General features: G+C 42.5%; 1 protein-coding gene across 2 annotated transcripts in view; it reads right to left on the bottom strand.

Moving 5' to 3' along the window:
• DIPK2B (divergent protein kinase domain 2B) overlaps window positions 1–19,171 on the bottom strand; it is a 47,024-nt gene extending 27,853 nt beyond the window's left edge. The window contains exons 1-2 of one of the 2 annotated variants that reach the window (XM_070502156.1): window positions 18,688–19,171; window positions 10,983–11,247 (exon numbers count right to left, since the gene is read on the bottom strand). In XM_070502156.1, the coding sequence (XP_070358257.1) occupies window positions 10,983–11,247; window positions 18,688–18,920 (498 nt within the window). In that variant the 5' untranslated portion in view covers window positions 18,921–19,171. The remainder of the gene's footprint in view (window positions 1–10,982; window positions 11,248–18,687) is intronic. The other variant, XM_014835311.3, reaches the window with a different exon arrangement.
• Window positions 19,172–23,024: the final 3,853 nt, after the last annotated feature.

Below are 23,024 nucleotides of genomic sequence, written 5' to 3'. Positions count from 1 at the left end.
GAGGGTGTTGGGTGATCAACTGTTCCAGTTTGCCTGGGACTGAGAGGTTTCCCGGGATGTGAGACTTTCAGTGTTAATACCAGGATAGTCTCAAGCTAATCCCCTGGAGGGGATCTTTTTAGGGAAGGGACATGAAAGAGACTTCTGAGAGGCCAGAAACATTCAGTATCTTGACGTGGATGGTGGTTTCATGAATGAGCACATGTGTAAAAATTTATCTAGCGATGTACTTAAGATTTGTGCACTTAAGTATGTAATTTATACTTTGACTTAGAAACTTTAAAAATATCTGTATTTTACAAAGTTTAGAGTAAAAAGAAACTAAAGACTTTTTGAGTAGGGCCACGGGGATAATTTGGTGGATAATAAAATGAAGGCCCAATATTTATTCTTGATGTTTGCTTGTCTTTCTTGCTAGGTGTTGGGCCTTTGGTCTGAAAAGGGTGGAGCAAAAAGTGGTGAACAGGAATGGGAAGCCAGAATGTGTAAAGGAATCCTTCACTGTTCTGAATGAGTTTTCCGCCTGGAAGATTCACAGAGACCTTATAAACAACATTGCTGAACCATGGGCAGTGAAAGTAGAGACCAGACAAGGCGTGAACATCCATTTCTGATCTTCAAAGGAGGAAGAGGGTAGATTTCACGAACTAGTGATTAGCGGACTAATCCTGGATCACAGGAAATATTCTAAAACAGGTTATTAGTAGGATGATTTGTGCACCTCTAGAAGAGGAAGTGATCATCCTAAGTGTTACTGAGGATTCATTTAATCAAATCGTTCTAGACTAACAACTTTTTTTCTATGACCTGATTATTTGATTTTTAATCAGAGAAATGCAATAGACCTAGCATATACAGACTGCAGTGAGGCATTCAACAGTAACTCTCATGATAACTCTATAAAGGAGATGGTGAAGTAAGATTTTGGCTGAATAGAAAATTAAGATAATTAGTAATTGGTTAACTGAGTTTATCTAACAATTGATGGATTAATCCCCATAGAGTAAGAAGCCTTTCTCTTTGGCCCTGTTCTGTTTAACATTTTTATTAATGACTAGGACCTAGACAAAAAGTTGCATCTATCAAAATTGAAGATGATATGTAGTTGGGGTGATAGTAACCATAATAAGTCACAGAATCAAGTTGACAGGCTAGCGTAATGGATTTAATCTAAGACGATCATATTTAACAGGATAAATAAAAGGTCCTGTTCTTGAAAACTAAAATCTAGCTGCAGAAGGGGTTTTAGTTGACACAACTTTTAGTATGTATTAATATGAGGGGGATGACCAAGATGGGAAAGAGAATTGGGGATGTTTAGATTGAGAAGTCAAGGTTTAGGAGGTGAATGTATGGGAGGGGGAAATGTCATATGTAACTCCAAGAAGTAGAAATAATTTAATAATTTAAATGAGTGAAAGCTACAAGAAGACAGACTTGAGATGAACTTTCTAATGACCTGTTTGGTTCAAAGAAGGAATACATAGGCTATTTCTGAAGGTAGTGAGTTTCCTGTCACTGCATGGTAGGACAAAGGATGCAAACATCTTGAGAGTTTGAATTGGTGAGCTTTCAAGCTTCTTTCAGCCCCAAGAATTTATGACATATGTATGGTTCAGTGGGTAGAAATCTATTTTGATCTTTAACAAATTGATATATTGCCCTGTCGTCTGCTTTTTAATGTTAGGACCAAATTGACATGTAATTCTCCATTTTTATGTCTTTTTGTATTATTCCTTCACATTAATGACCAAACTTGTATTGACAGCTGCCTAACACAACACTGGCTTGATTTCCAATTTTCCTCTGAGCTGTGATTTGGCAAAGGTTAAATCATAGATTGGGGATATGTAGAGTTTTCATCATTGTTATTTTCTTGATATGATTACAATTTCAGTTATTTGCTCTGTGTTTCAAAAGATAATGTCTTTAAATTCCAGGTTTGGTAGGTTTTCGTTTTTGTTTTCTCCTTTCTATTCTTGTTAATGTCTGATGTTACTGCTTTTTAATCAGAGAAAATAGTCTTTGGTATTTCTACTTTTTAAAGTTTATTGAGAGCTTTTATGGCCTTATTAAACAGTTTTTAGAATTAACCAATATATCAATTAGTTCTATCATTGATTTTTTCAAATGAGTATCTTTTTTTTTTTATTAATGTTATGATAGATTACAACCTTGTGAGATTTCAGTTGTACATTTTTGTTAGTCATGTTGTGGGTACACCACTTCCCCCTCCGTACCCTCCCCCCACCCCCCCTTTTCCCTGGTAACCACCGATCAGATCTCCTTCTCAATATACTAATTTCCACCTATGAGTGGAGTCATATAGAGTTCGTCTTTCTCTGACTGACTTATTTCGCTTAACATAATGCCCTCGAGGTCCATCCACGTTGTTGTGAATGGGCCAATTTCGTCTTTTTTTTTGGCTGAGTAGTATTCCATTGTGTATATATACCACATCTTCTTTATCCAATCATCAGTTTCTGGGCATGTAGGCTGGTTCCACGTCTTGGCTATTGTAAATAATGCTGCGATGAACATAGGGGTGCAATGGACTCTTGAGATATCTGATATCAGGTTCTTAGGATAGATACCCAGTAATGGGATGGCTGGGTCATAGGGTATTTCTATTTTTAACTTTTTGAGAAATCTCCATACTGTTTTCCATAGTGGCTGTACCAGTTTGCATTCCCACCAACAGTGTATGAGGGTTCCTCTTTCTCCACAACCTCTCTAACATTTGTCGTTCTTGGTTTTGGATGTTTTTGCCAATCTAACGGGGGTAAGGTGATATCTTAGTGTAGTTTTGATTTGCATTTCCCTGATGATTAGCGATGATGAACATCTTTTCATGTGTCTATTGGCCATATTCATATCTTCTTTTGAGAAATGTCTGTTCATGTCCTCTGCCCATTTTTTGATCGGGTTGTTTGTTTTTTTGTTGTTAAGCAGTGTGAGTTCTTTGTATATTATGGAGATTAACCCTTTGTCGGATAAGTGGCTTGTAAATATTTTTTCCCAATTAGTGAGCTGTTTTTTTGTTTCAATTCTGTTTTCCCTTGCCTTGAAGAAGCTCTTTAGTCTGATGAAGTCCCATTTGTTTATTCTTTCTATTGTTTCCCTCAACTGAGGAGTTACAGTGTCCGAAAAGATTCTTTTGAAACTGATGTCAAAGAGTGTACTGCCTATATTCTCTTCCAAAAGACTTATTGTCTCAGGCCTAATCTTTAGGTCTTTGATCCATTTTGAGTTTATTTTGGTGTGTGGTGAAAAAGAATGGTCAATTTTCAATCTTTTGCATGTGGCTGTCCAGTTTTCCCAGCACCATTTGTTGAAGAGACTTTCTTTTCTCCATTGTAGGCCCTCTGCTCCTTTGTGGAAGATTAGCTGTCCATAGATGTGTGGTTTTATCTCTGGGCTTTCAATTCTGTTCCATTGATCTGTGGACCTGTTTTTGTACCAGTACCATGCTGTTTTGATCACTGTAGCTTTGTAGTATGTTTTGAAATCGGGGATTGTGATTCCGCCGGCTTTGTTTTTCTTGCTCAGGATTGCTTTAGCAATTCGTGGTCTTTTGTTCCCCCATATGAATTTTAGGATTGTTTGTTCAATTTCTGTGAAGAATGTTCTTGGGATTCTGATTGGGATAGCATTGAATCTGTATATTGCTTTAGGTAGTATGGACATTTTAACTATGTTTATTCTTCCAATCCATGTGCAAGGAATGTTTTTCCATCTCTTTATGTCATTGCCTATTTCTTTCAAGAAAGTCTTGTAGTTTTCATTGTATAGATCCTTCACTTCCTTGGTTAAGTTTATCCCAAGGTATTTTATTCTTTTCGTTGCGATTGTGAATGGGATAGAGTTCTTGAGTTCTTTTTCTGTTAGTTTATTGTTAGTGTATAGAAATGCTACTGATTTATGCACGTTAATTTTATACCCTGCTACTTTGCTGTAGTTGTTGATTATTTCTAATAGTTTTTCTGTGGATATACACTACATCAACAAAATGAAAAACAAAAACCACATGATCATCTCAATAGATGCAGAGAAAGCATTCGACAAGATCCAACACCCATTTATGATAAAAACCCTCACTAAAATGGGTATAGAAGGAAAGTACCTCAACATAATAAGGGCCATATATGATAGACCCGCAGCCAACATCATACTCAATGGACAAAAGCTGAAAGCCATCCCTCTGAGGACAGGAACAAGACAAGGGTGCCCACTTTCACCACTCCTATTCAACATAGTACTGGAGGTGCTGGCCAGAGCAATTCGGCAGGAAAAAGAAATAAAAGGAATCCAAATAGGTAACGAAGAAGTAAAACTCTCGTTGTTTGCAGACGACATGATCCTATACATAGAAAACCCCAAAGAATCCTCAAATGAGTATCTTTATAGATACATATTATATACTATATAGTTTAACCTCTGCTTACTTCATATTATGTGGACATATGTAGAGGCACAGCCAATCCCCAGGCCTCTGAGTCAAGTCACACTACAGTAAAAGCATTTGTTCCCGAATACATCAGAATAGGGACAGTGAGATAGCAAAGGAAGAAATAGTAGCGAGAACAAAGTATGTCTTGATTTCTTTAAGAGAGAGCTTGGTTGGCTAACATCTAAGTTCAGGGAAAGCTGAGAGCCCCATAAAGGTGAGGGGTGCTTTGGATGGTCTGCCTTGATGCTATCCAGGCTTCAGTGATGCTTTGGCTGGGGACTACCTCTATTCTGCATTTGAGACTCATTGGCAAGGAACCACCGGTGACTCATCTTGTCTACCTTCTCCAGGTTTTCTCTTGCCTCCTTTTTCTTTCCCAACTGGTCTGTGTCAAGGCAGGGGAAAATTTCGATGTTTCCTTTTTACTCATGAGATCCGTAGAGAATAATTTAGGAGCCATTTTAGGCTGGGTGATCTATTAGTCCCTTTTCTATTAGCCTGTGATACAATGGAGGCCTGGAAATTAATAGGTTGGTCTCTGTCCCATTCCACATAATCCCTTTGCCACAAATGCTGAGGTGACAAAGTCTCAGTGGTTTTAACCCTAAACAAATCCCATGATTCAAAGTCTTAGTTATTTCAACTCTCATCAATTCCATGATTGGAAGGAGAAAGTGGGCTATGCGGAGCTTGCATCCATGCCATAATCTCTTTCCACTTGGCTCCTGAAACTCCCATGGGCAACAAACGAAGCACCATGACTCCTTCTCAAGGGTTACGAGGCGCAAGGTCTCATGAGCTCATGGTCACCAGGGACCTCTGAAGGGGCTGTGCTTTCCAAAGACCACTCAGCCAGAGGGTGTGTGCTGGTGTCTTGGGAATACTGTCCTCTGTGGGACTGGTGAGACACTTTTAGTTGCTTAAATTTACTTTTCCACTAATAGTCATTTCATCTTTAACTCCGATGTTTGATGAGTGTGAAAATGGTACAGCCAGCAATCAGCTGTTTTTCTTTTTCAGCATCAGTATAGCCATGTTATTTTTTTTTTAAAAAATGAATGCAACTTTTTGGAAAGGTCCTTGACCTGGTAGCCTGTGAGAGATTAAAATATTTACAGTCTGAAAACTAGCTGTGACTCCAATATAAAATTTCCATCTTCATTCAAACACTTTATCATAACCTTTCTTGTAGCAGAATGAATCGAATATGGCTTGTTTCCCCCAGTGGGGTGTCATCTCCCAGAGTGCAAGGACCTTGTCTTGACACTCATATATCCTTCTAGGGCGGAGCATATGTCCTGTAAATACCCCTTAAATATTTTTGAATTAAATTTAAGCAAAAGTAAACTTTGTTTGGTAGTTACCTCTAAATCCATATTCTGGTTAAATAGCTAACTTACATTTTGGTTAATTTGCTTATTTTCCTTATTCCATCAATTTAAAAAAATAATTCAGACAGAGAAAGTAAAGTTGCCAGCCATCCTTGCTTAAACAAAGCTCCCTGAGCACTCTATACTGCCATCTAGTGGGAGAAAAAGCACCACGGTCATGGAGCCCATTCTCACATGAGGAAGAAACAGGGTCTGTGTTTAGAACAATGTCAGAAGTGGCTGGTAGTTGAGAGGCTGGGAGAGGGGCACAATGGAGGATATGTGTTTTCCTCTGATTAGCCACGTGCTGCTGAGGGCAGTTGCCTCTTTGTGCTTGGCATAATAGCAGAGGAAGCCCTCTTTGTGGTGTTGCGAACAAATACATCGTGATAAACTCTGGGTGGTGTTCTTGGCTGTGGTTCTATTTGTGAGCTAGTAATTTAGGCTATGGGATATTCCCATCAGAACAATGCAACTTTTAGAGGAGAAAAGTCACGGTTTTATTAGCGTAAGTGCTACACACACACGCACACACAGAGCCACAGACACATAGATGTGCACACAGCATTGTTTCACCCTCTTGCTGATTCCTGGTCCTGTCCCGCCTCCTCGGCAGCCCCTCGCCTGAGTGTATTGCCTGAGGCTCAAGGGAGTATCCTTAATACAAAGCTGCACTCGGCTCTGCAGGGGGCGAGCCACGGACTTCCCGGCTCAGCCTCTGATGGTGATTACTGGGTTTTTTCATCCAAGAAGACTGTATTTATCCATAAGCAGGACTGACAGTCAAGGTTCTAAGGTCCCTACACCAGTCAGATCCCTCTTGCCTTCAATTTTCTTTGATTGTTTCTCCTCTCTCCTCTGCCTTGCCAGTTCTCTGAGCAAACCTGTGAGTTCCTTGTGGCCCCTTTTGCCTCCTCCAAACACACAGCAGCGCACACAGATACAAATACACACACTTGGGGGCCCTGGCTTAGATCCCTGTTAGGAAGCGGCTCTTGAGAAAATCAGAGAAAACCCATTGTGTCATGTGGCCCAAATGATTGGCTGAGTTGGCACTGGGCCATTTGGTATGAGTTGAAGGATGTGGTGTCTCTGTACCATCCATCCTATAATCTCTCTCCAGTTGGCTTCTGAAAGTCCCATACAAATTAAGAAATATCATTATTTTCAAACTAGAAATTAGGACTCATATCTGACAGGTTATCAGGAAAATAGGGCAGAGCTGTTTGGGGAAATCTGGGACAAACGGTCACTCAGAAATAGATTCTACCTCGTGTTCCAGCTGAGATCATGGCAGAGGCTGCTTGCTTGGAACACTGTTGAGAAGGATTCTGGGGCCACATCTGGGTTTAGTGGGGTGAGGAATGCAGGGGTCTATCTGGAAGGTCTCAGGTAGTCATGGGATGGGGTAGTGGAAGCATTACAATATTGGCCTTACAAGCAAATGGTTTCTGGGAGGCCTAACAGTGAAATGCTCTTAGCTGTTAACATTGTTGTGTGAATTAAATTATTAGATTTGCTGCCCATCAACTCTCAGGGCTCTAAGGGGATGGAGTCACAAGATTGGGGAAGTTTTTTATGGCTTCTTCTTCTTTTTTTATAATTGAGATAAAATTCACATAACATATAATTCATCATTTTAACCATTTTAAGTTGTACAATTCAGTGGCTTTTAGTTCTTTCACAAGGTTGTGCAATCATCACCACTATCTAATTCCAGAATTTTTTCATCACCCCAAAAAGAAACTCTGTATCCATTAAGCAGTCACTCCTAATTCTTCCTTCCCTTCAGCCCCTGGCAACCACTGATCTGATTTTTGCTCCTAGGGATTTGCCTATTCTGGCTGTTTCCTATAAAGAGTCATACAATATACATCCTTTTGTGTCTAGTTTCTTTCACTTCATGTTTTCAAGGTTCATTCATGTTGTAGCATGTATTGGTATTTCATTTCTTTTTAGGGCTGGATAGTATTCCATTGTATGGATATAACATATTTTGTTTATTCATTCATCAGTTGATGAACATTTGGGTTGTTTTCACCTTTTGGCTATTATGAATAGTGCTACGATGAACATTCACATACAAGTTTGTGTTTAAACACCTGTTTTCAACTCTCTTAGGTAGATAGGTGTCCCCCTCCCCCCACTTTGGTGCTGATGAATCTATTTGAAACTGTCTGATAGGTGAGTTTTGCTAAGAAGAAAAGAGCAGGAGTTTGAGTGCTGCCTGGCTGGGGCATGGAAGGGAAAGGGTACAGAGCATCTTGGGCATGCTGGTGAATCCTAAGGGCGAAGGGTCTCTGGAAAGGAGAACAGGAGAGGGAGGAGATGGTGCCAAAATGGGATGGCAATGACCTTGAGCTTGGTGGACGGAAGAAGAATGGGTTTGTCCAGAATTTATAAAATGGCTGCTGATGGCTTTCTGTTTTTTATAAGGAAAGGAAAAATCTCTGGTGAGGATAAAAAGATGGGCTGGGAGAGGGTCGAGGGAAAATGAAAATGGTCATGGCTTTGGCTGTGTCTTAACTGGATGTTGTTAATGGAGGCATTTTTGGCAGAAAGAAAGCTTGTTTATCTGTGTGTTAATGCAAGATGACAAGGCCGGTGGAGCAAGTTTTAGCACAACAAACTGAAGAAAGGGACCCTCGTATTACAATAATGCTGCCAGGCATTTCTATGACAATGGGCTTTTTCCAAAGCGTCTTCATATCTATAAGCTCATTAGGATGAGTGAATCAGGTAGAGCAGGCGCCATTTGCTGCCTTTTGAGAAACAGGAAATCAAGGCACCCAGCACAGGGCCTGGTGATAGTAGGCGCTCAATCAGGATTTGTTAAATAAGTGAAGCAGAGTCATATCAAGTCAAAGAACGTCAGAGCTGGGAGGGTCTTTGAGATCATCCAGAAGCCCTCCCCCCAACCCATTTTTGGAGGAGGAACGTCGGAGCAGAGTGGGGAAGTCCTGGGCTTAAATGCAAGGTCAACCAGTTGGCGAGTGAAGGACCCAAGTCAATAGTCTGTCCTTGTACAGAGTGTCTTCATAACATCCACTGCATTGCTTTGTGTTCTTGTCTGTCCTCACCACTGGGCCACATGCTCCTGGGGGTGGAGCTTGTGTTTGATTCATTTGTGCGTCCCCAGGATGTAGCACAGCGTTGAAACTTGTTGAATGGATACACAGGAACTGCAAGCTCTCTGCTCTTCCTGGAGCTCTGCTCCTTCTCGTTCTGCCACAGCTTTTGGTGGCAGAGCCAGGACTCAACCACAGTTTCCAGGCCTCAGGGATCTTTTGCCTATATCGCAATGTCTATACTCATCAAGGTAGGTGACAAGGTAGTTGCACCTGGCAGGTTGCTTTGGACTTGCTAGGACCCCTGAGATAATCTCCACTGTGTGGTTATTATGGAAGTGTCTAGAAGATGAAGGAAAGAGGAAGTTTTCTTTAGTTCGAAGCCTAAGGCCAATCTAGCCACTTTCTGTGGCATCTCAATGTATCCTGTGCACCAGGAAGTTCTGTCCTTTGGTATGTTGTCCAGGTCCCAGGCGGAGGTAGTCTTGAGCCAGTGCCTTGGGGGAACTGTGCCCTTCAGTGTGGAGCTGATGATGATGGGGGCAGGCAGAGGCGATGGGATGTTCAAGGGGTTCTGAAGCAATTCCTTGTGTATCTTGTTTTGTTCTTCCTAAGGATTTCTATTTGTTCCTGAGCACATATTTGAGGCAAAGCAGAAAAGGTCTCATATTATTCCTTCCCATGCCTCAGTACTAGATGTGGCCAGCCTGTGAATGGCAGATGGCAGGGACCCAGGCCAGTGTATGGAGGGTCTTTCTGCAGACACAGAAAGAGAGGTGCAGAGGGATTACACCTAAGGTGTGGACCATGGTGTGGGCTTTGGTATCTGTCTTCTGGTTCTGCCCAGTGTTGAGCAGCCCCCATGTGGCTCTTCCCACCTGAACCTCTACTTCTGGCACAAACTCCAAGATCCTTATGTTGGGTCCTGCCACTACCTCACTGGCTTGGGAACAGCTTGCCTTCCTCTCTCCACTCCACGCCAGTGAGATTTATAGAGTGCAGAGTGCAAAAGGATCACACTGGAAAGCTCAGTGTCAGATGATGGCCATGTTACCAGCAACTCTACTCCTCCTGATTTCAAAGCAGTGTCCATACAACCTAAGAGGAAAGTCAGATGGTCTTGTCACATGGATGAGATATCCAGAGACCAGTGGTTCTTCTTTGCTCTGTGCCTCTCATCTCGAAGAGGCTGAGGGAGGTACTCAGAAGTCACCCAGGCAGACTTAGGTGCCCATGTGAAGGGGCTAGTGGCCCAGGGAGTATGAGAAGCAGCCTTGGCATTCCCCTGAGGGGCCAATTCAAGTCCTCCAGACTCATCATGGCCGGGAGGTTGGAGTGAGCCCCTTCTTTCCCATCTTTTCTGAAGGTAAGTAGCTCCTCAGTCCTTTGAGATGGCATCTTCTGCCCCAAGGGGCGCAGTGGGATGTGTGCGGGGGTACGTGGCTGTGCTGGTTTGGATGAAGAAGGATGATACCGGAGACGATGGTGAAGGAGGGGACCAATGCAGCCCCGGCGCCGGCAATACGCTGTAGTTCCAAGGGCAGCCCATTCGTGGGAGTGGGGCGAGCTCTCAGATGGGGAGGAGGAGCTGTATTCTCAGAGATTGCTTCTCTAATGACTGAGGTTTGGCTCTTCTTTACAGTGGGGGATCGACGAGGAAGCCGATTTTCAAAGTGGGCTCTTTGGATCGTGAAACAGGATGAATAGGGGAGCTTCCAAGAGAGGGTGCAGTCTGGGGGTTGGCAAAGGCCCCCTGAGAAGGTTGTAGGTGAGCTAATCCCTGTCAGGAGGGAGGGCTGGTGAGGGTCATCCTGTCAGATCTTCAGACCAGAAGTGGCAGCTAGGAACTGTTTCCCGAATAGTCACTGAGGGTCACATGGGAGAGAATGGAGGATGACAATGGGATGGGTCCCTATAACTAAACCTTGTTTAGTTCCTGTCTTGTCACAAGCCACTCTGTTTCATGACATTGTTTTGTCTCACATTAGACGGACCACAACTCCTTTTCCCCAGACTGAGATGTGAGATGGAAATGGATTACCCTCCCCTTCCACCGCGCCCCCCCCGCCCCCCCCCCATGGCTAGCACACTCACCCGCACCAGGTCTGGGGTGAGGCGCTTGGCCTGCAGCCATTTCTGAAATCTCCTCGTTTTCCGCAGGACGCGCTCAATGCTGCAGGTCTTTGGGGCTGCTGCAAAGGCACAGATTCTCCTGTCCGAAATTTCGTTTTGCTGTTTGCTGACCAGCCTTGAGACCTCCACAGGGCGCCAGGTTTTGGAATCATCGGAGTAATTTGCAGAGTAAGAAGGCAAGTAGCCGGAAGGCAGTCTGAGGTGGGAGGCCAGCCGGTTGTCAAACCTGGAAGAATAGCCCTTTTAGGGTCGGCCTGGGAGCTGGAGAGATGGAGCAGGGCCTAAGCAGGGACTAGCCACACTGCCAGAGCCAGAGCCAGTAGAGCCTGGGAACAGGGAGACAGGGGGCAACATCTGGTCTGATCTATCTCCTCCTTAGACTGGGGCGCTCCAAACACATTTTTGTGAAATGACTGTTTTCGTTTTCTCAGACTTAGGGAAGTGTATATGTGTTGTCAGGAAAGATGAGGGAAGTGCATGCCAGATACAAACTTTATCCTCTTTACTCAACTGGCACAGAAGGACTAGCCATGGCTTTCTGCACTTCTACTCCATGTAAAGACAGCAGCTTTACACATGCTGGGACCTTTGGTTCTCCTAAAACGCCACCCCCGCTTTACAGATGTAGAAACTGAGGCTTAAAGAGCTTAAGTACTTTGCCCAAGGTCAGACAATATTTTGCCAAGCAGGAGTGCAAACCCAGGGCTGTCTGTCAGCAAAACTCATGATCTTTCCCCTTCCAACTGCACTGGTTCCAGAAACTGCTCACCCTCTGACCATCAGCTGGGTCTTGGAATCACAGTTCTTGAAGAGGCTACTGAGCCTGCACTGGGGAGACCACTGCCTCTCCATATCCAGCCCCAAGCAGCCCCATCAATTTTGCTTTCAGTCCAAAGATTAAAGTTATCAGTACTAACCAAGTCTCAGGGAACGGTGGCTGCTAAATGGTCACCAAACTCAAAGCTGCCTGGGATCTGGGAGGTGTGTAATCCCACACAATGGCCTGCTCGGTCCAGGGGAGAGGCTCTGGCCTGTTACCATCTGCCGATTTCCCGGGCCCCACCCTTGACCCTTTTCTCCAGTCATTCCTCCAGCTGTGTGCGGACATTTCCATTAGGGAAGAATGTTAAATCTTCTTCTGATTTATATATGAAAAATCACTAAGGTAACATTTACCTTCATTATTATTAATAGTTGAGGGTCATTCCGCAAATGAAAATTAGGCCTATAGCATACCATATATATCTAATTTAAATAAGGATCTTTAGATTCTTATTATTGGCCTTTATTGGGCAACCTCATGATAATGAGTTTTGGAAGAATTAGCATTTTGATTAGCCCCAAAACCTAGACTGTTTTGCCTTCTCACTTAGAAGAAACACCTTTACCCTAAGAGACTGCAAGCTTTTAAAAAAAGGTGCTCTGGTGGAAACTGTCAATAAGCCCCTTTTGCAACGGAGGACCGTTCAAACGCAATGGCAGTAGGCACAAAGAATTCTGTTCAAGAACATTGCCCCACATCTATTTAAAAAGACAACACACTGTAAACTTGCAAAGGGTCAATTTTACTGGAATTTTCAGGACAACCATGGGAAATGGCCCTCCCTTCTGGTAGGATAAGGAAGGGCCAGCACCCTGAGGCAGGCCTGTCTGTCTATTTCCTGTAGCTGTTCTTGCTCATGGGACTCAACCACCCTCCCCCCAACCAGGGGCATGTGACTAAGGATTTACAACTAGGTGGCTCTCTTAGATCACAATAACAGCAACACACATTTGTGAAACACTTAAGCATGTGAATGACTTTGCTAAACACTTTACGTGTATTAATTCAGTTAAATCTTTCAACAAACCTATGTGGTCAGTGCTATTATTACCATACAGACGAGAAGACTGAGACACAGAGAAGTTAAGAAATTTTCCCAAAGTCACACAGCCAGGAATTGGAGGAAGTGGCATTTTGCTTAGTCCTCTATCATTCATTTTACGAATTAGCTCTTGGAAACAGATTGGTGACATTATTAGGGGTTTTAGCTAGCAGAGTCCTTAAAGATTATTTTGTCCCTGCCTCCTTCCCCATCATATTTTGAGGATAGAAAATTGAAGGTGACTTGTCTAAAGAATCACAAACAATTAGTGGCGGAGGGGCACAGATCTCAGGTGTCCTTGTCTCCCAGTTGGTGGGAGTGGCATGGGGAGGGGCTTCCTGTCCTGTAGGACAAGCTCATTGTCCTTTTTGTCTGTCTCCACCTCCTGAGGAGGCACTACTGGGAGGACAGCACTGACTTGGTAGGTGACCTGTAATGAATGCCTGGTACATGTTCAGCAGTGGCTCAAGGCATCCCATAAGGACCAACTGAGGACAAATAAACAGGTTTACAGGCCACTCTGTCCCCCTATTAAAAATGGTAATCAATTTATGGCATTGAATGGGAAAAATGTATATTCTTACAGCTTTGATTACCTACTTTTTGACTAGAAGAATCAGTGAGAAAATGGGCCCTGCTTTTTATTCACTAAAATGTTGATATCCTGGAATTTGGAAAACCACAAAACAGAGGCAGCGTTCTAACCCTCCTTCTGAACTGAGATCATGGGCGTGTTTGAAGTGAGGCTGGCTTAGTTCCTCACTGGGCCAAAAGATGGACGAGCAGGATCATAGTTTCCCAGAGTTGGAAGGAAGCATAAAGGTTGTGCGGTCCAAGCCCCCCCAGCCCCTCAACATGGAGAGCAGGGTGGAGGTGTGGGGGAGAGCGACAGCATTGGAATGAGAATCAAATGCCCTCTTCTCCTGTAAACTTCTCATGCTTGCCTCCAATCACTCAGTCTGCACACATGCCTTCCTAAATAGTTCTAGCCTCTCTTCCATCTTCACCCCTCAGCTCTGCACAGAACTCCGAAAACATCTAGTGTCTTCCTAAAGCTCTCAGGACACAGTTCATACTCCTTAGAGCAGTTCACAATGCTCTTTCTAGGCCTATCTCCTGCTGCTCCCCTTACAAGCTTGCTTTGATCTCGCCAAACCATTGACCAGCTTTGGATAAGCCACGTGGTTTTGGGCCTTGGGCCTCCACTCACCTTGTAATGTGCTAATCTCTTTGAGACACTTTCTTCCTCTTTTCTGCCTGGATAATCCCTACCCAACTCTTTAAAATCCAGATAGGTGCCATCTCTTCTGGTACCTTATCCTCACTTCCTCATCTGCAAGTTAAGATAGGTTCCTTCTCAGATGCTCCCATGACACCCTGTGTAGGACATTTTGATGGTCCTCATACTCTGCTTTAATCATTAGTTTATGTCTCTGTCTCCCCCATAGAAAGTACACTCTTGCAGGGCCAGAATTGGGCTCCCCTCAACTTTATAACTCAGTGCCTAGCAGAGTCCTTGGGACTAGGTTAGTGCCCAATACATTTTAGTTGGATGGATGGATGCATGGGTGCTGGGATGTATAGATGGATAAGTGAGTAGAGGGATACATGGAGGGCTAGGTAGATGGGATTCCCAGAGTGATAGTTGGGTGGAAGAATGCGTGGAGGGATGCCTGGATGAATGGGTAGGTGGATAGGTGGGTGCATGTATGGATGATTGAATGTGTAGATGGATGCTTTTGCCATAAGCTCTGGGGCCCTGCAGCTCCCAAGACCTCTGAGTTGATATGAGGAAGTGAGTTAGAGCAATAATTACTATCACCTTTTGAGGGGAAGGAGGTAGACAAGGGCAAGGGAGAAGGGAAGGCGAAAGGAAGCCTAATGATTTAATTATTTTACTATGAGCCCTCTATCCCTCACTTAGAAGTATTTAAGCATTCTTTAAGACTTTTGGAGTGGGGGGGTGGGATTTGAGGCCATGTGGGTACAGTAAGGAAGGTGAGGTAAAGTATCCATCCTAGTAAGAGCCTAGGAATCTCTAGGAGCAATTCTGATCAGAAATACTGCAACTAAGTACCCCTCCCCGACCGTCCACCCCAACCAGTTATCTGCACATACACAAATACTGATCAATCAGATCCTGGGAGACCATACCAGTTGGTATGATCATTTAGGATTTCACATATAGGTATATTTTCAGTAGGAAGAATATGTCAACCAGATTTACTCATTTTTCTAGCTTCCTTTGACTTTTTCGTTCAGAATTTGAAAGTCAACATGGAAAGCATGGGAAAATTGGTACTGAAAACATTCAAAGGTCAATGGTTGAGTATGGGAAGCATCAGATTCATCATTAGCATTATCACCAAAGAAAAGATAAGGAAATGAAGGAAAGGTGACTTCCATCTACCAATCACGTGTCTTCAGCCTACCCAGCCAGCCTGGGAAGCTCACCTTTCATTTGCTGCTGAGCAACAAGCATTGTCCAGTCCTTAGTGAAGACCAGGCCTGGAGCGCTAACACTTGCCTGGCTATAGCATTTCAGCCAAATGTCTGAGAGTTTTGGATGGGCTTTCTCTTAAGGTATCATCATCATCATTTTTAAAAGTAGAGAAGTGTCTAGAGACAAACAAGGACAAGGTGAACAAACACACCATTGAAAGGAGAGGGAAAGGATGTGAACTTATAGACAATTTAACAAAGAAGAAATAAAAATGGCCAATAAGTCTGAAAAAAGGGCTCAACTCAGAAAAAATACAAAGTAAAAATGGTAGTAATCTTAAATATTTGTGCGTATGCAAGAAGCGAGCTCTATAGGTAGAAGTTTCCATTTGGATATATATCTCAAGATCCTAAAAATTTGCTATGTTTTTTGACCCAGAAATTCCGCTTTTAGGAGTTTGTCATAAGAATTAATCCTTGTTGTGCACAAAACTCTAGCCACAGGGATGTTCAACATAGCACTGTTTATAATACTCAAAAGTGAAAAAAAAAACCCTAGTTGTCTCAAGATAGATGATTCCTTTAATAAATTATGGTTGATTGATGCAATTGAATACCATGAAGTCATTAAAAATCAAATTGTGAAGAATGGTTAATAATGTGGAAAGGTGTTCCTGAATATATTGTTAAATAAAAGTTTACAAAAGAGTATATGTAATATGATCACATTTTTGTTGAAAAAACTTTTAATCCATACTTAGAAAAAAGGTGTCAAGGATAAACACCAAAATGTTAACTAAGGGGTGATCTCTTGGTGGAAGAATTATACATGATTTTTATTTTGTGCTTTTTTTAATCAATATTTCCTGAAAATTCTAAAATAAACAGATATTACTTTTAAAATAAGGAAAAAGCAGGGCAGGCACCGTGGCCGAGTGGTTAAAGTTCTGCGTGCTTCACTTTGGCGGCCTGAGGTTCATGGGTTCAGATCCCAGGTGTGGACCTACTCCACTCACCAGCCGTGCTGCGGAAGCAAAGTAGGGGAAGATTGGCACAGATGTTAGCTCGGGGCTAGTCTTCCTCAAGGAAAAAAAAAAGAGGAGGGTTGGCAATGGATGTTAGGGCGAATTTTCCTCACACACACACACAAAAGGAACAAGTTATTTACAACATAGAGAAAAGAACTATAAGCAAGTCCATGTCCCCAGACCACTCACTGCCTCTCTCGGCTTCTTTGCGTTGAGGAATGTGCATTCCAACACGAAGAACTCTAAACCTCAACCTGCCCCGCCTGGTGCTTTCCTGCTTGCGATTGCACACTTCCCTTTCAGGCACACATGGAAAATGAATTCTGAGGGTGAAGTAATATCCTGAACTCTACTGGAACACAAACCTATTTGGGGAAATGCTTCCTGACTTCGGCCAATGCCTGCCTGGTGAGAAAAACTTCGTCTATTGCCCCTTGGTGAAGAGTCAGCTGTGAGATTCATAAACCCTTGTTCACTTATCTGGAGAAGGATGTGAAGCTGGAGCTCTTCTTCAGTTGAATCCCTGAATTTCCCTCCCTCCTATCTTATGTCCATATTCTCACTGCCTCATTTCTCCAAGGCATCAGCCCCACTTCACCTGTGTTTTTGGTCCTCTCCACCCTATTTCTTAGGTGGGGAATCTTGAGTTCACTTTCAACACCTCCATCTTTACTTCCTCTCACATCAAGTTGGTCAACAAAACGACTCTCTAGCTGAACCAGCTTCCATCCATCCTGTCCTGCTTTTTTCCTGATGACCTTTCTCCTGGACTAGGAGAACTGGTCTGGTAGCCCCTGCCAGTGTCACCAGTCCATCCTGCATACTGCTTTCCATAAGATCTTGTCAAAGCACAGGCCTTATCTTGTCCCTTAACACCCTCACCCTGCAATAGAGCTTCCCCAGTTGGGAGCCTTTCAACTTTTCAACATTCAAAATGCCTTAAAAAGAGTCCTAATAGAGAAAGTTCACATCAACTTCATACAATATCTACCATGCTCAAAAGAAGTTCAACATTTTTGATTGATACTTTCTATTTGTTACTTCTGTTTAGTAACTTAGTTGCATAATCCAATACGTCTTTGGTTAATACAGATTAAAAATAAAATTATCGTAAATTAATGCGTTTTGTTTGGTCACTAAATCTTACAAGCCTGAGGTAGGTCCTTGGGGGAGGGCAGAGGAGAAGAGGCCTATTACACAGGGTCTTTGGTGTTGAAAAGACTGGGAACCACTGGCCCAGAGGTTAAGGTTCCAATTCCTTGGCATGGCATCCAGGGCCACCTTCCCCTCATCCCCCATCTGACCCTTCCAATCTCCTCCTTCTGCCACACCTCCACATACGCCCCATGCTCCAACCACTAAGTGCTTCTCACCTCTTCCCACACTTCTGGGACTTTCCTTAAGCTCATCCTTCCACCTTAAGCCCTTCCCCTCCCACTAAATTTCAGTTTATCATTTAAGGCCTTGCTCAGAATATCTTCCCCTGGAGAAGCCCTTCTCTAGTCCCCATTTGGAATTAATGTCCTCTCCCTGAGGCTCCCGGAGGTTCTTTACACTTCACTTCTGGCCTGCATCAGACCAGGCCTTATTATTGTTATTGTTGTTTGTAACGTGGCTCCCTCCTCCTGAACCCCTGGAGGGCAATGACCAGAGTTATAGCGATGTCACTACAGTACCTGCTGAGTCTTGGCTGTGGTAAAGGCTCATTGACTGTGTGTGATACCATTCTTTAGTGACAGCCACATGCATCGCATCACAATTTATTAACTTGGGTTTTCCTCTGATCAAGGCAACATCTCACAACAGAAAACTGGTTCAGAAACTTTGAAGCAAACTGCCCTGGTTTGAATCCCAGATCTACCACTTACTAGGTAATGACCTTGGGCAAGTCACTTAATCTTGCTGCGTCTCAGTTCACCATCTCAAGAATGGGTGCAAAACACTAACTCCCAAGATGGTTGTGAGGAGTAAATAAAACTAGCTTTTAAAATGTCTGTCACAAAGTAGACTTTCTATAAATTTTATTTCCCTCCTCCTCTGAGAAATGAATTTGGTAAACTCAATAATCGCAGGCTACTCTACTCATGGAAAAGAAAACTTTAAGCCCCCACTTCAAAAGGAAACTGGATTTAGCATTTAGGGCTGGAATTTGGCTTCACATTTTACCCTCCTCCCCACCTCAACTTCAACCCATTACCATATGGTTAAATGACTTTGCTTCAGCTCCCACCCATAAATTATATCCTGACTCATTTTCAACAAACGCCTGGACATCTTCACATGAAGGGAACAGAATTTTGCCCCTCCGAGTTATCTGATTGAGATTCTGACCTTATTTCTTCTTTAAAGAACTTCTTGCAAATAGATGTTCCGATGCAGGCATTGCATTTATCAAGACCGAGGAAAGTCCTTCCAAAATTGTAGCTGGTTTTGACTCGGGGCACCAGAGAAGGAGAAGGAGAAGCCGGCGAGGAGACAGAACAGCGCAGGGCTGAGACCCACAGCAACAGGGCAGGCCAGCCTGGGCGGAGGGCGGCAGCCTCAGGTCCCAGCCAGGGCTCCATCTCGGGCTCAGGACTCCAGCTGCAGCCTTTGGCTGCCCTCTCAGGGCTGCACAGAGGCAGATCTTGGCAAAAGAGAGGGGGCTGGCTTCAGGGCGCTGACCCCATCCCAGCCTTCGAGGTTTCTGTTTGAGGATGCTAAGGAGCTTGGAGCTAACGAGGCTGGAGAAGAGGTGAGGAAGTCCATGGAGGATGCTGATAACACGGTTTCCAGAGTTACTCTTCCTTTCCCTGGGGCGGCTGCCACAGGCTGGGGAGGGGCTGACTGGCAGATTTCGGGAAGGACAATGGTCAGGGCTTCTCTGTGCAGTCCTTTCGACAAACACAGGATATCCTGGTTGGACAGGAAAGGTCCCTGCAGGATGTATGTCCGACCTGGGTTCCACCTGGGAGTTTCAAAGGATCCTGCAGACCTCCACCCTCCACTGTTTTAATTCTGGGTGTATCTGTCCCTATGGATCACACACACACACACACACACACACACACACCAATTTTTCTCCCCTCTGCAGTGGATATTTTGGCCTGCCCCTTAGCCAGCCGTACCTCCCTCGCTTTGACCATATTTGGCTGTGAAATAAGTAGAGGTCGGTTTGCTGGCCATTAAGTGGCACGTTTCACACTGATTTGAAAGGCAAAGCCTTTTTGCTGCCTAGGAAATAGAAAAACTTAAGCTAGTCCGTGCTTCAGCTCCTCTTGCTGATCTGAGAAGAGAGGAGAGAGAGCCCAGTGGCCTCTGATGTGCTGAGGGGAGCACCAGAAAGAGCCCACTGACTGCACTCAGCTGTGTCCATCCCTCTACCCCATGCCTGAAAATCCATCTTCCCTTTACCACCCTGCCTCGTTTCTCAGTGGCCGGCCTGACTTGGTGGGATTTAACTGCCCCAGGATTGCCTGCTCCTGACACCAAGATAAGATCCACAGCATGGAGTAGACAGGAGTGCTAATTTAGGAATAGAGAGAGCCTATGAGGATCAAATCAGGGAAGGCAGGCTTGGGCTGGGAGAAGGAAAAAGGGAGGTAAGAGGGGCCTGGGGATGGCCTCAGGAGAATTGGGGAATTTTGCTAGAGATTGGTGGGAAGAACAGGGTAATGGCAGGTTTCTGATGCTTGAGCATGTGCTTATTGGCTAAGCGTATATCCTCCTCAGTGAAACGTCTGGGCGTGTTTGGTTTTTATTGTTCACTTGTGAGAATTCTTTATATATATATATATATATATACATAGACACACATATATATATACATATTCTGGGTAGTAGTCCTTTGTTGGTTATGTGGCTTGCAAAATTTATATTTTCTCCCAGATGATAATTTGTCTTTCATCTTCTCAACAGGATCTTTCACAAAATAAAAGTTTTTAATTTTGATGGCATCCAATTTGTCAAGTTTTCCATTTATGTATCATGCTTTTAGTGTCCAGTATAAAAACTCTTTACCTAGCCCTAGGTCCCAAAGGTTTTCTCCTATGGTTTCTTACAAGTTTTATAGTTTTACATTTTATATTTAAATCTATGATCTGTTTTGAGTCAATTTGCGTGTAAGATGTGGTTGGATCAAAGTTCTTATTTCTGCTGATGGATGTCCAATTGTTCCAGCACCATTTGTTAAAAAGACTATCATTTTTCCATGGAATTGCTTTTGCACCTTTGTAAAAAATCAGTTGTCTATACTTGTACGTGACTATGTCTGGGTTCTCTGTTCTGTTTCATTGACCTATGTGTCTGTTCCTCTGTCAATACCACACAGTCTTTATTGTAGCTATAGAATAAGTCTTGAAATTAGGTAGACTGTTTCCTTCCGCTTTCTTCTTTTTCAAAATTATTTTAGTTATTCTAGTTCATTTGTCTTTCTGTATAAATTTTAAAATAATCTGTTCTATATCTACACAAAATCTTACTGGAAATGAGTTAAATACATATATCAATTTGGAGAGAATTGACTGCTTTATCATGTTGAGACTTCAAATACATGAATACAATACATCTTTCCATTTATTTGGATCTTTGATTTCTTCCATCAGCACTTTGTAGTTTTCTGCATTCAAGGTCTGTACATGTTTTTTTTGAAATTTATGTCTAAGTATTTCACTTTTTTTGAGGGATTATAAATGGTGTTGTGTTTTTAATTTTGGTGTCTATGTGTTCATTGCTATTATATACAAATACAATTGACTTTTGTATGTTGATCTTGTATCCTGTGGCTTTGTTGAACTGACTTATTAGTTCGAAGAGATTTTTTGTAGATTCCTTGATATTTTCTATGTAGATTATCATGTCATCTGCAAATAGGCAGTTTTATTTCTTCGAAAAGATGCTGTTAAGACCGATGTCAAAGAGCATACTGCCTATATTTTCTTCTAGGAGTTTTATGGTTTCAGGTCTTACATTCAAGTCTTTAATCCATTTTCAGCTAATTTTTGTGTATGGTATAAGGTAGTGGTTTACTTTCATTCTTTTGCATGTGGCTATCCAGTTTTCCCAACACCATTTATTGAAGAGACTTTCCTTGCTCCATTGTATGTTGTTAACTTTTTGTCAAAAGTTAGCTGTCCATAGATGTGAGGGTTTATTTCTGGGCTCTCAGTTCTGATTCACTGGTCTGTGTGTCTGTTTTGGTGCCAGTACCATGCTGTTTTGTTTACTATAGCTTTGTCATATATTTTGAAATCAGGGAGTGTGAATGATACCTCCAGCTTTGTCCTTTTTTCTCAGGATTGCTGTGGCTATTTGGGGTCTTTCGTTGTTCCACATAGATTTTACGATTTTTTGTTCTGTTTCCATGAAAAATGTCTTTGGGATTTTGATAGGGATTGCATTGAATCTGTAGATTGCTCTAGGTAATATGGGCATTTTAACTATGTTAATTCTTCCAATCCACGAGCATGGAATATCTTCTATTTCTTTGTGTGCTCTTCAATTTCTTTCTTTTATATACTTATTTATTTTTATTGAGGTAACATTGGTTTATAATCTTATATAAATTTCAAGTATATATCATTGTATTTCAATTTTTGTGTAGATTACATCATGTTGACCACCTAAAGACTAATTACCATCCATCACCATACACATGTGTGTAATCACCGCTTTCACTCTCCTTGCTCCCCCTTTCCCCTCTAGTAACCACCAATCCAATCTCTGTCTCTATGTGTTTGTTTGTTGTTGTTTTTATCTTCTATCTATGAGTGAGGTCATATGGTGTTTGACTTTCAACCTCTGACTTATTTCACTTAGCATAATACCCTCAAGGTCCATCCATGTTGCCCCAAAAGGGGAGATTTCATCTTTTTTATGTCTGAGTAGTATTCCCTTGTGGATATATGCCACATCTTCTTTATCCATTCAACCCTTGATGGGCATCTAGGTTGCTTCTAAGTCTTGGCTATTGTGAATAATGCTGCAATGAACATAGGGGGTGCATATGTCTTTATGCATTTGTGTTTTCACAGTCTTTGGACAAATACCCAGCAGTGGAATAGCCGGATCGTATAGTAGTTCTATTCTTAATTTTTTGAGGAATCTCCATACTGTTTTCCATAGTGGCTGCACCAGTTTGCAGTCCTACCAGCAATGTATGAGAGTTCCTTTTTCTCCACATCCTCTCCAACACTTGTTATTTCTTGTCTTGGTAATTATAGCCATTCTGACAGGTGTGAGGTGATATCTCATTGTGGTTTTGATTTGCATTTCCCTAATAACTAGTGATGTTGAGCAATTTTTCATGTGCCTGTTGGCTAGATCTGTATATCTTCTTTGGAAAAAATGCCTATTCAGATCTTTTTTCCATTTCTTAATTGGGTTGTTAGTTTTTTTGTTGTTGAGATGTGTGAATTCTTTACATATTTTGGATATTAATCCCTTATCAGATATATTGTTTGCAAATAACTTTTCCAAATTGTTAGACTGTCTTATTGTTTTGTTGATGGTTTCCTCTGCTGTACAAAAGCTTTTTAGTTTGATGTAGTCCCATTAGTTTAATTTTTCTATTGTTTCCCTTGCCTAGTCAGACATGGTACTTGAACATATGCTGCTAAGACCAATGTCGAAGAGTGTACTGCCTATGTTTTATTGTGGAAATTTTATGGTTTCAAGTGTTACAGTCAAGT

Source organism: Equus asinus, chromosome X, assembly GCF_041296235.1.
Source record: "Equus asinus isolate D_3611 breed Donkey chromosome X, EquAss-T2T_v2, whole genome shotgun sequence".
Lineage (NCBI taxonomy): Eukaryota > Metazoa > Chordata > Mammalia > Perissodactyla > Equidae > Equus > Equus asinus.
The sequence above is the reverse complement of the archived record's forward strand: the minus strand, read 5'-3'. Positions and strand labels throughout refer to the sequence as shown.